We start from the raw sequence: 13,773 nt of genomic DNA on the forward strand, positions 1-13,773 counted from the left end.
AGAGAACCATTTACTGCTGATCTAGAAAGCTTGCCTCAGAAAACACAGCTGGATGCCAACAACATTTAACACAAGGATGCCTCTAGAATAAATGCATGGTGAGATTTAGATGTTTCCATAGAAAGTATCAGATGGCAGAAAAATTCAGAAGAGACATCCAAATTCTGCTCTGGTTGAGATGCTCTTATGTAAGTGTAGACAACAAGGACACACACAGTCACATCTGACAGAATGATAGTGAATTTTTTTAAAGTTATAACCCAACTCATTAACATATACACAAATAACACTAACATATTCTGAGAACCCTATCCTGAAATCTGGTACTGCTCATCCACAGCCAAGGTCCTAGGTCCTTGGCTGGACCTAGGTCATTAGCCTAGGTCCAATCCTTAGTGGAAATTACCAGTTACTGAAGGCAGCGTTTATAAAGAAATCACGGACAAAAACCAGACAGTGCCTAAGTACAGAACACAATAATATTGACTTGCAGCATTACCCTGCATTTCTAACAACAGTATTTTTCCAGAAGTGAGTAAATTATTTTATTTGATAACTTGCACAAAAGCATACAGAAGGAATCCCCTGATTTCCTGTAGGGGAACCTGATGCATTTGAGCCACTTCTGAAGCACACATCTTATTAAGACCTGAGCCTTTGTGTCTCTGGCACAAGGACAGGCTGGGAGCCTGTACTTGGTCACACACTTCTGCCCCATTATTTAAAAAAATAAAAAATAAAAAAAATAATCACAGTTCTTATTTAGAAGTGTGAACAAGTATAACTCCATTCATGTTCAGATATAGTTTCTGAGAAAATGTCAAAATCTGTCCCTAGAATCCTGTTTTTATTAATTTTTGATCATGCTAGCAATATGTGCTGAACAACCAAATAAACTCTCTATTCCTGCTACTCTATATTGACATAAATCATAAGCACATGGGTCATGAAGCAGAGCCCACTAGGAACTCCAGTTCCAGGGTCTCGAAAAGCAAGTGTATGACCAAGAGGACAGACGGACCCAGAAAGCCTTCAGAAGGCACAGGCATCTTCACCATGTTCAAAATGAGGACCTGAATCAATTCTGCCTTCTTTATGGCAGTGACTAGATGAAAACTGTGGTTTGGTCCATCCAAAGTCAGTCTAGCTTTTTCACTAACAGCGTGTATATTTAATTATCTTTACTCAATAACTTTGTTACAATGCCCACTAACCATACTACCAAATGTAAACATTGTATGAGAACTTAAGAATGCAAGGTCACCGCACAAACTTCTATATCTGCCTTCTGTAAAGGCAAACAACAGAGCTGCACATGTAAGTGCTTACATAGCATGCAATAAATGAACCAAGTGACAAAAAACACAGGAAGAGTTACTCTGAGGGAGTGCAGGCATGTGCACAATTCTGGGAGTTCCACAACAGTATCAGGATATAACATAGTCTTTGACAGAGCTTCAGATTTGGAATGTGCAGTGAAAGGATCCTCTTACCACAAGCCTCTACCTTTTCATTGACATCATGTAAGAACAGTTTTAAGGATGCACATCTGCATAAGGTATAAAAGACTTGTTATTTTTGTAGTTTAGAAAAGATATGGCTTTCTCTTAAATGTTTTCATATCAACAACCCTGCAACCACTGATGAACACGTACTAGATAGACAAAGCACAGTTTATTATGCACGCTACTTCAGGAAATCAGAACCATTTTTCATCAGGAAATTCAAGTATTAATGAACATGGTTCACCAATGGAGGAAAGCCAGGATTTGCAATGTTAGAGGGATTCCTGGAATTAGTGTACTTTAGAAAGAAGAGACAGTTAAAAAAAAATAGCCTTTTTTTTTTTTTTTAATATTATGTAGCAGACTGTTCTACTGCTGGACAATATTATCACAATGGCCCATAAATCACATAGTGGTGGTATAAGTTACAGTAGAGAAATGTTAACAGAATTTGTTTAGTGCAATCTTTCATCTTGCTTCTGATTTTATGACCCTTTAGGGATAATCCCTTATTAATGATGGTTGAAGTCACAGATAAGCACAATCTAAAATTAATCTCACAAGATCTCCATTCTTTGCCAAGTTAATTTTACTTCAGCCACATCTTTTAAGAATGTGAATAGATAGGATGACAATTTGACTTTTTACATGACAAAAAGGACCCATGCGTATTACAGAATGTACTATTTCTTACATCTGTGAGAGCAGGAGAAAGAATATTAGGGTCTCCATATAAGGGAGCAGGGGAGAAAGAAAATGCCATGAAATGAGCTAAGCTATAGTTTAAGCTGTGTGTGCATTTGAACTCATACTGAAGGCTGCTCAGGTGTAGAATGCTAGAAATAGTTCAGATCATGTTGAAAAATGGAAGGGTTAATGGGACAAGATAATTCTATTGATTGCAAGACTTCAGAATTGATGGTGGAGGTGAGACAATCATTTATGTGGTAAATGTGCTATTATAAAACAAACAAACAAAAAATACTAATAGAAAAAAAGCACACAAAATCCTACAGTAATTTTGTGATGTTGAATTTTCTAAAAATCAATACATGTAAATACAAAGTTTGGTTGAAAGCACAGAACATTTCTCAAGAAAACAGAAGAATTTTTAGTATGAGGAAAATAAAATATTTGAACTTGAGTCCTACTCTTAAAAATGCTTACATGAATTTGGGTTTCCAAGGTCTCTTGGTGAAACACAGCCCTGCCAGATGCAATGACTTGGATCAGGAGTTGCCACACTCACAGAAAACACAATTCCTGGGCAGCATTACATGTAATCAATGTCCAAAATTTCATCCAAAATTTTCCTGCATTCAAATTCTTTAAGCTTTCCATTCCCTTTCAGAAGGCTACAAGTCAGGAGATTATTTACGGAAAGGCCTGAGAAACACTTTCTCCTTAGACAACACTGCAGTTTCCTTTTTTGGGATTTAACATGGAGTCTCAAGAATTTTTACTTCCTGATTCTGTTGATAATTATTTTGTACACCTTTGACAAAACAAAGGTAAAAAAACCAAAACAACAACCAAACATTTGTTCTTGTAGCAGCATTGCACAATGGCGTAAACTCCTACAAGTGAAGTGAGGCAACTGAATCAAATACAGCAGGTAGACACACAATCACTTCTGCATTTATAAATACAGTTTTCTGACAATCGCAGCCCTTTTTTCCATGACAACTTTGGTCAAATCATCCACTTTATTAATTACTCACTTTACCTCAACATTTGTTATGGTTTCTTTCTGCTTGGTTATTGAAGCGATTGATTCAGAAAATAAGTCTTTGCTGAAAGACATAAGGTATTGGGCAGTACTTGAATTTAAATGTTATCATTCCTCCATCAGCCTAAGTATTTCTTTTGCTAAAGACTACAGAAACTATTTTTTTTTTTTTGTCATAGAAAAAATACCCAGCCATATCAGTTAGAAATGAAAACTTATTACCTTCCTTCTTCCTTTCATTAAATTCCCCTGCGGATTAAGAACAGCCACTGTATCTTGTCTTGAGCAGTTTTATCCTCAAAAAGACTGAGAAAAATCTAACAGATTATCAATGCTGAGCTGTTTGAAAGAGCAAGAAATACTGTCCTATTATCTTGGCAGGAATTTCCAAAGCAGCAAGTTCATCATAGGATGCACAGACATTCTGCTGGAAGACAGAATAAAGGCTGTACCTAGAACTCAAAGCTGGTGAATCCTAACACTGAAAATGTGCCAGCTTGTGTTTTGCCAGAGAAAAATATTAACAATGTAATGCCAGCACTAACTAGAGATTTGGCACACAAAACATGAAGAGTGTTACAGATTGTGCTGACAGTGTGACACTATGTTTTCCTGGATGTAATCTGGGTATCTTGAGAGTAAGCTTGGAGTGCTAATGAGAAAAATGATATTGAACTGGAAGAGCTGTTAAATATGCAGTAGCCACAGGGTTCCTGGAGTTTACTGGAACTAAAATGAAAATCATAATGCCATCAGTAACATTGTAAACTAGGTAGAAATGCTGAAAGTAGAGAATCTCAGCAGGCAAAGCTTGTATCTGCTACCATGCTTGCCAGGACATAAAGAGCTTCTCTAATAACTCTCTTTTTATCCCTGAAGTCTTGTTAAAGAGGAGCAAGAAACTTGAGCTTAAAGGAATACACACATTTCAGGATATAAAGGAATATCACAACTGGCTAGAAAAAATTGTGTAAAAGCTGAATGGAAAACCTTGTAGGTGAAAGAAGTAAAGCACATGTTAAAAATACAAAGATTGTTCCATTCCTTCAGGTCTCCATGTTTTATTTTTTGCTGTTAACACTGCTGTCTTTTGTTGTCAGCGTTATCTCTTTACTGCAAATACAGCTAATGATCCTCATATAAAACAAATGCAAAGTTGCTTGACAAAGCTTGTTCTTTTACCATCTCTGCTGACATTATTGTCATCTTCACTACATTCTGTAGTGAAGGTCTAAAAATTCACCTCTTTGCAGGTATATGGTAGCAATAATGAAAAAGATGGTAGTTGTAAATACCCAAAAGGTTATTTACAGGAAAAACTCACCCATATGGAAGCCTTCGGTCTGCTGGGAACCACTGAGGCAATCTCCACCAAGGAGCAATCTCCAAGAGATGCTACCTTAGTGGTGGTCAGCCCTTAAATGAGGTCTAGAGGAGGTAGAGTCAAGCTTCACCCCTTCCAGGAGCACAGCTAAATTACTCTCACCTGTGCTCCCACAGCTGACCCAACACTTGCCTCAGCTGATTAATATGAGGTTCAGGCTGTGATTACCAATTTCCCATACAGCAGGAGACATGAAGAAGTTAACTCTGCCAGCTAACAAAATACGTTTCTGATAATACTGTTTATGAAGGAAAGAAAATCATAAATATACATAAATGGCCATTGAAAAAGAAAAGCATCGTCTTTAAGGAGGAACTGCCTGGTTAGCATCACCAGAAAACTAAACACTTCTCGTCTCTTCTGCCTGTCAATGAATGTCCTTGTCTTATAGCTCTCCTTAATTTTCAGTGTCTGATGTCCTGACACCTATGAAACTGCTAATTACCAGGCCATTTATTCTCTGTATACAATTAATTACCAAAGCTATTCTTAACTTTTCCTATTCTATGAAGAGGAAAAAAAAAACAAAAAAAAAACAACACAGAAGAAAGAGCAGCAGTTCTCTGATTTTGAGAATAGGAAAATGGAGGGAATTCTGGACACAGTACCTATAAACAGTAACTCTAGATCTCCAAACTTCCATTGCAAGCAAGTATTATGATCTTGCCCTGGCAGATCTCTTCCCACTTTACTCAAGATTCACAAATATACAGAGAAGAAAATTTCAAACAAAAGTAGATTTCTCTCTTTCTTCCTCACTGCAATACTTGTATCAGCAAACTGATAATAGATAATTCATTTTGCCTTGTATTTACATAGTCTATAGGGGGGAAAAAGACAATGAAGATTTTGTCAGCGAAGAAAGAAGTCTGCTCCACACAAAGTTCTGTACTCTTCTGTATTTGAGCCAATGAAACACAGTGGACAAACCACAGTTTTTCCTCCTCTCCAAAACTCTGCTTACGTACAAGGACAACAAAAATAAAACAGAAAGATCTTCTAAATTCATTAGAACATCCACAATATTAAGCAAAATATACTCCTTACTTTGGATTACAGGAAATTTATTTTTGGATGTACCTAAAGAATTGACTGCAAATTAACTTTTATTTTTTTATTTTCTTTCTCATTAAGTTTAAAATCACGGCATTGGACTGAACTCAGAGACCCAGAACTGTGATGCTTTGGAAAAAACAGCACTGAAAAAGTTATTTTCCAGAGCAACTACTGATACCTGTTTCTCTCAGCTACATTGTCTTTTAAACCTATTTAATTCTGTCTTTAAAATAAGCACACAAAGGAGAAAATCTAACCTTCATTCAACACAAGGGTAATCCAATACGGTTAAACACAAGAAATAATTCAATAAAACTCTACAAGAAAAATGACTTAACCATTGAGGACAATACAGCACTAATGTGCTTCATAACCAGTGTCTTACCGTCTGTGAGAGGGTCACTGCACATGTCACTTCTGTTCTTCTTCCATGCCAGCAAGTACTTGAGGCTGATGGGATCTTCTGCTTCTATATGGCTGTTAAATACCTCCATCAGTTTATGAGCCTTTGCAATGCCACAATAAGTTCTTGTTTCATTAAGTAAGGACAAATTATTTAAAGTGTTTGCTGCCTCAAAAGCTTGAGTGAAATATTCAAGAGCTTTGTCATAATTCCCCTGGCAAAGAAAGAAAAACAAAAACAATTGTAAAGACCACTTGCAGTCACCTGTATATTACCTTGTTATTAGAACCTGCTCCTCTTGCACCTGAGAGATTTTGCAGTTGAGAGGCCAACTCACAGAATGACTCATGGCACAGTATTAAGAAAACCACTCTCTTGCAGTTTCATAGCATTTAAAATACAGAAAAGAACGCTCATATCTTTATCAGGAACTGGATCATTTTTAGTTGCCCGGGAAGAATTTTGAACATGCAAATCACTCTCAGTATGAAGTATTAATACCAATTTCAGTCAGGGCAATTAGGAGTTATCACCATTGTTTCACTGCTATATCTGCAGGAGGAAAACTCCTCATTTACCACTGGGATAATAAATTTTAGTAAAGAAATATTTAAAATGGGGGGGGGGGATGGCGGAATGAGGGTAATGAAACAGTGGACATAAAGCAATGGAAAGAACAGATGTGAAAGCCTACAGATTTACAGGAGGAAAATGTATGCTCAAAGACAGGGGTATTCCTAATCAAACAAAAAGAGAAATAGTAGGAAAAAATATGTCAGCTGCTCTGAAATAGAGAAAATCCAAAGATTTTATCTATTTATCTGAACCATACAGAAACCCAAAATTCATTAATCCTGTAAAAAGGAGTATAAACTATAGCTGCCCTGATGGTACAAACTGACCTGACTGAAACCATGTTCAGAGATGTCTTATCCTGTCACTCTCTACTTGTTATAGTAAGATTGGAATTCCCTTCTGCATTAGAGACCAGAAGTACAGGCTAGTTTCATACTTGTTGATCTCGTTACCGCTTTTAGAGATCAAAATTTGTATGACTGCTTAAAGGGTGTCTGAAATGTAAAAAAAGAGGAAGGAAAGAAAGAAGATAAATTCCTGCTTAAATACAACAGGACAGCAAAATTAGGCATATCAGCACTCAGTAATGAGTAAAGAACAATCAGCCTGTTGAAAGAATTTCTGCCAAAAGTTAGGCAATAAAAACACTTAAGAGCTAGAAAGTGTGAGGTTTACCACATATGACTGTGTAACTACATACATATAAGCTGAAAACTTCAGCATTTTACCAGTAACGTGTCAGGTGCTATTCAGAAATATCCAGCATGAAAGGGTATTCCTGTGTTTAGTGAAAGTGTTTCCTAATTTCCACGTTGTCCAGCCTCCTGAGCAAATTCAGAGTGACTCCAAAATAAGGCACCTCAAAAGACCTTGGGGACTCCAATAAGGGGAATTCTTTGTTGTCCTTAGCTCTATGTCACTACCTATCCTCTTTTTTAAACAGGTAAATTGGAGCCATTGGGTTGGATGGAGCATGAAGAATTGAAAACCCTTGTACTATCAATACTGACCTTTGGCTAAATATTTGCTGCACCCATTTCATAAATTTGTCTGAGAGAGCGTAAAGAAGAAATCAAGCTAAGATTAGAAACTGCATATTAATATGCAATATAATGTATATTCATATTTTAAAAGCATGACTTTTAATGTACAATAAAATTTCAATTGTGTTAACCGATGGCTCTTTAAGAGCATGTATGGCCCCATCCGTGATTTGGATCTGTAATTTTCACAATGCTGAAAGGTTCTTATGATCTGAATTTGGACTTTTCATTTACCCATTCTAGAACAAAACCCAACATATCAAATATGGTGTGAAATGTTCACCTCACCCAAAACTTAAGGCATATTTTACTTACTCTTGCATTGTGAATGTTCCCAGTCAACACACACGCATCCACCACGCTTTGGCTTAGATGTGCATTGTCAGCAACTTTCTTAAACTCTTCCAAGTGTTTAAGACTTTCAGACACTTTTCCCTGACTGAAGCAAAGGACAAGGTACAGAATTAAATACTCACCCAGATGGTGAGAATCAGATCATTCTGAGTGAATTAAAAACTTCTTTAGAAAACTGTGCCCTATTTAAAGGACAGTAGTTAAACTGAGTTAAATTGCTGTTGATGATTTTGCAGGTTTTTTAGAATTTCCATTTACTAAAATTCTATTTTTTTTTTCCAGCTTAGCAGCTGATAATATTTGGACCTCACAACCTGACAAGGAGTGAAAGCAGGAATGCTAGCTTGCCAGTGAGGCTTTTCCTCATCATTTCTTGCTATATAACCCTGGCAATACAGCAGCAGCTCTATAATGGTGCTATCTCTTAATTCTAGGGATGACTTTTCATGAGCGTAACACTGCACTTTGGCTGGGTGGATCAAAGGTTGCCAGAGACACACCGGCGAACCTATAAACTATGAATTGCAGGTGTCACCTCCAAATCCCAGTGAGATCAGAGCAACCTGAGGTCACAGCTGAATCTAAGATGGAAACTGGCTCATGTAGATTGGCAATAACACTTGCAGATTTCCATGTTGTTTTTCTGGGGTTTTTTTTTGCTTTCTTTTTTTTTTTTTTTTTTTTTTTAATAAAGTCAGTCATATTAACAACATCACATCTCTACCATATGGTTACAAGGTATAATAGATATCTAGGTTTGCTTGTGAGTAAGGCACTATGCTCTTTTTCCCTTTAAGGCTGAAGTGTTACTGCAGCTGACCTCAATATTAGCCATGAACTTGAGCCACTAATCTAGGAGTACAGCATTTTAAATGTCAAGCTACCAAGCAAGACAGAAAATGCTGTCTCTTAATTAAGAAACTCACAGAAACAGAAATTTCTGTATGTGATAAAGAACGATGATTTATTTTCTATTTTAAAACACCTTCAAGTTATATTCCTGCCATAAGTGACTGACTAGGTTTTATCTCTATTTTTGCAAACCACATCAGTGACATATGCTTTCAAAATCCAGCACAAGTCTGCAATTTTCTGCCTTACAAAAAGAAGTAATTATAGTAGGGTAGAGTCTTCCACTGGACAGGGAAAACAGTAAAGCATTGCAGCAAATGTACAATTTTTCAGTGATCTCTATGTGACTGAAAAGGGCCAGACTCCTACAGAAGGATGTTAAAACAATGGAAACTAACATGCTTGAAACATTCATGTATATGCTTTAACATAAAGTTTAGTTGTCAGTCATCAGAGCTGAATTTAATACAATTTGCTAATTTTAATGAGAATATTAAATGTACTATACTAAAAATGTATCCAAAATGTCAAAAGATTACTAAATTTTAGACTTAGAAACATCTTTTTTAACCTATGGGTTTTTTTTGTTTTGTTTTTTTTCTTTTTTTCCCAAAGAAGAGAAAATCAAGTATATCCCAACAGAAATCTAGCATATGATTTATATAAGTTAAAGGACAAGGTTAAAGTGTTAGACAAATATTAATTCCAGTTTTTCTAGTTTGCTATATGCAGTGCACAGGTGCAACTTGAAGAGCATATTATATGATACAATCATTAAATCCATTCAACCAGACCTTTGAGAGTTAAAAACATATATTCTGAGGAAAAGGACTCCTCGGTCCGAGGAATGAGAATGAAACAGTGCAGAATATTTGTGTATCAAGGTGATTCCAGTTTCCAATTGGGAAAACAGGACTGTTAACACCCACATCCCCTGACAACTGTCCAATTATGTATATCACACTTGGCCTACTGTTTGCAGTAGAAGTAATCAATAAAGGATGTGGTTGAGTGAACATAGATTTTGGTTGAACCAATGCATGAAAACTTAATCATTTACTCAGAGTGGAGAAATCAAATAGAGCAGGGATGAAACAGCCACTGAGGGGTTTGTTGATTGTGCCACCAAGTTTGTGGGCTAGAGGCTGAAAGTAATAAAGCAAATGGAATCAGTGACAGGAGAAAATGTAAAAAGGCTTTCTTAATTTCATGAATTAATAGAAATGTTTTGATGTATTTTTGGTCATTTTTTATATTTCATATAAAAACCTATGTTCCGTGTACAGAAAATATAAAAATTGTTAGGGCATATAATATCTTGCAAGCAAGCAGAAATCAATCTGACACATACTAGAAGGATGGTTCTTGGTGTTAGAACTTCACTTACACCAACTAGCAGCCAGTTGGTAGTCAACAATTTTTTGAAGTAGTTTTAAAAGCACTACAGCTTGAGGTATTTAATGTATGCTAGAAGGATTACTGAAACACTTTATCGCGCATGTGACCTGATAACATGATAAACAGTCTTTCTTGCTCAAAGACCTAATATTTTATAGTTCCTTCAAAAATCGACATGTTATTTTTTACAGCCATATACGTTCTTTCTCCTTAGACATCACCTTCCTAAATGCATAAAATGCAATTTCCCAAAGATATAGTCATTCATGATCCCACAGAACAGTTATGATGACTTCAGCAGAAGAGATTACATATCTACAGCAACTCATTTTCCAGTTTCATGCTAAAATGCCCTATGAGGTTTTTACTCCTATTAGGCTTTTATGAAAATATGCACCTTTTATAGGATTGCTCATGTGATTGAATTGGATGTATAAATCATGCGTCCACAAGAAGTCATTACCATGGTGGACACTGGCAGAATAAGTCAAGAACATGAAGCTATTATGTCAGATATTTCCCTGGAAAATGACATGCCTAAATGCAGATGATAAAGATTTTCTGGTTTCTGTGGTCTGTGGAAACATCTGTAGCAAAGATTTCAAAAAAATTTCCAAAGCTACAGACAATTTCTGAGCCTTATGGGAGGGAGCTGCCACTTTCTCCAATATGTTACAAGGCTTTCGGTACACATTCTCACAGACATTAAGATTATAATGCACTGTTTCAGAAGCTAGAGAAATACAGTCATCTCTTTTCCTTTTAAAGGCATTATCCATCAAGTTTAAAATTATTTGCACAAGTCTAGTCTAGGTAAGGCTAAAAAAACCCCAGAAAACAAGTAGTGATAAGTCTTGAGACTGCTACCAACAGTAATAATTCATGCATTCATCCAATATTTTCTACATTTACCAGACACTGATTTGTTTGCTATAGTAAACATCCAAAAGTTTACTATGACAGTAAACCGAAACTTGTATTTTTCTAAATTAAAAATTTGATAGCCTCTCTTTACATAGAATAGTTCAGGGTTGGAAGAGATGGATAACAAGTCTATCTGCTTGGTTCAGAACAGGGTCAAGTAGAAGATTGTGTGCTGGGGGTTTTGAATAATTTTTGAGGGTTGTTTTGATCCAACAACCTTTCTAGACCACCTGTTTCAGCATTCACCCTCACATAATATTTTTCTGTGTATGTTTAAGTGGACTCTCATGTATATCAATCTGTAATCATTGCCTTCTGTCCTGTAAGCAAGTACCACTGATATGAGCCTGGCTCCGTCTTCTTTGACAGAGAGACACTGATTAGATCCCCTCTGAGCCTTCTCTTCCAGGGGCTGAAGCATCCCAGCTCTCTCAGCCTCTCCTCCCAGGACAGATGCTCCAGTCCATCATCTTCACAGCCCTTTGCTGGACTTGGATCGCTGTGCTCATGTCTCTTTTGCACTGAGAGATGGAGCATATGCTGTGATCCTGAGTTGACTACACCAGTGCTGAGTAGAGGTACAGGATCACATCCCTTGACCTAATGGCAATGCTCTGTGTAATGCAGGTTGTTTTTGCCATGATTTGACATTGCTGGCTTCTTGGGTTACCTGGCTCATGGTCACTTGTTCACTAGAAAACCCAGGTTCTTCTCTGCCAAGCTCCTTTCCCTCCAGTCAGTCCACAGCCTGTACTGGTGCCTGGGGATATTCTTTTCAGGGTACAGAACTTTGCTTTTCCCTCTCCTGAGCTTCACAAGACTACCATTAGCCCCTTTCTGCAGAGAGGCTAGATCCCTTTCAATGGCAGCACAACTGTGGGGTATATCATCTACCTCTCCTCAGTTTTATATTAACCACAAACATGCTGATGGTACACTTGGTCACATCATTCATGTCGTTAACAAAGACACTAATTAGTACCTTAGCGCTAATATCAACCTCTGGGGCCCTGAGGTCTGCTGCTCATGACTGGCCTCCCACTGGGCTTCATACTAAATACGTGTACGTGCTTTAATTCCAGAATATCTAAAACAGAGAAAGGAAATAAATATGCATGATTTTCTAGGTATGCCCTCTTGGCTGTCATAGGCCACTTTTTACCCAGACTACTGCTTTTTGTAAATGCAAGGAGCTCATGAATGCTATTGAGAGCTTAGACACCTCACTTCTACTGTCTCACTGTGTCATGGTAGCCAAGTTTGTAAAAGTCAGTCATAGCAATAGCTGGTGTACCAGCAACACCATCTTTCTCAGTTCAATTAACGTCAGTTTTTAAAGTGGGACCTGATCTTTTAAGTCTGTTCTGTGGCTTTTTTACTGTCTTATCCTGTGTGCTTCTTTAGAATGTTCACAATACAACAATAACAAGCTGTATCAAAATGATGAAGCATTCTATATTTTTAGAGTTTTTCTGTCTTTTTTAGCCTGAAAAATATGACTGGATTTCATTTCCTCAGGAAGATCTTTCCCAGATTTGTGGGGGAAAAAAAATAAATAAATAAAAAAGAAGAAGAAAAAAAGCCCTTGAATTATGAAAAAAAGAAAAAAAAAGAAAAAAAAGAAAAGAAAAAAAAGGAAAAAAAAGAGCATAAATCTGTTTATAGGTACAGAAAAGCTTTGGATCATACATTAAAAACAATTGTAAGAGTCTAAAATAACTTTCAATGAAAGGGTCACTTACTGCAAGAAGGGCGCTGCTTAAAATTTAAGCAGTCAGTAATGGGAAGCGACAGACCTCTAACAATTTAAGTCTTTCACAGTTGAATGAATCTGCACTGACGGCCAGACAAGGATGCGCTAACCTACCTTACCAGTATCTTGTCTATAGCTTCATATGCTCTTCTTAGGCCTGCAGAATCACACAGTGATGTGAAGATTTTTACAGAGGTGTTCAAAATCTGTGAAACAGAAAAATAAAACCCAATAAATACAATGCTAAGCATTTCTCTTTCTCTTCTTTGTGTGTGTGTGTGCAATCCTTGTGTTTATATAAAATGCAAAATAAAAGTTTTCCCATATGCACATTTCTTTATTTATTAGCTGCAATAGAAACAAGTTTTTGATAATCACTAATAGTTGTTTGAAACTACATAATTATTACGAACTAAAAAGATCAAACTTGTATTTAAATGTCTCAGTTCTGGAGCTTTGCAATAAACGAAGAGATGTTACCAGATTTACAATATAAATTTCCTTATTCATAATTTACAATATTTTAAGAAGCTGTACTTTCATGAATTTCTATGAATCAATACATTAAGACGATGCCCTTTGTATTCACAGTGTTTCAGAAAATACATTCAAATACAATTTGTTTATTTTTCCTTCTTTAAACTATCACTATGAGAACTTTTTTTGGCACAACTCACATGCATAAGAATTGAATAAATTACAGCTTGCATGTTTAAACAAGGATTAACTTCAAATCCTGTAGATAGTTTTGTTATATTTATGACTAATTATTCACGCACAAGAGCAACCTGTTAAT

General features: G+C 36.4%; 1 protein-coding gene across 9 annotated transcripts in view; it reads right to left on the reverse strand.

The window, feature by feature from the left end:
- The window catches only part of TTC29 (tetratricopeptide repeat domain 29), a 174,505-nt gene that overhangs the window by 37,485 nt on the left and 123,247 nt on the right, over positions 1 to 13,773 (reverse strand). For all 9 annotated transcript variants that reach the window (XM_032444412.1, XM_032444409.1, XM_032444415.1 and 6 more), the window contains 3 exons: positions 13,092 to 13,183; positions 8,012 to 8,135; positions 6,060 to 6,291 (listed from right to left, as the gene is read on the reverse strand). In XM_032444412.1, coding sequence (XP_032300303.1) covers positions 6,060 to 6,291; positions 8,012 to 8,135; positions 13,092 to 13,183 — 448 coding nt within the window. The remainder of the gene's footprint in view (positions 1 to 6,059; positions 6,292 to 8,011; positions 8,136 to 13,091; positions 13,184 to 13,773) is intronic.

Source organism: Coturnix japonica, chromosome 4 (genome assembly GCF_001577835.2).
Source record: "Coturnix japonica isolate 7356 chromosome 4, Coturnix japonica 2.1, whole genome shotgun sequence".
Classification (NCBI taxonomy): domain Eukaryota; kingdom Metazoa; phylum Chordata; class Aves; order Galliformes; family Phasianidae; genus Coturnix; species Coturnix japonica.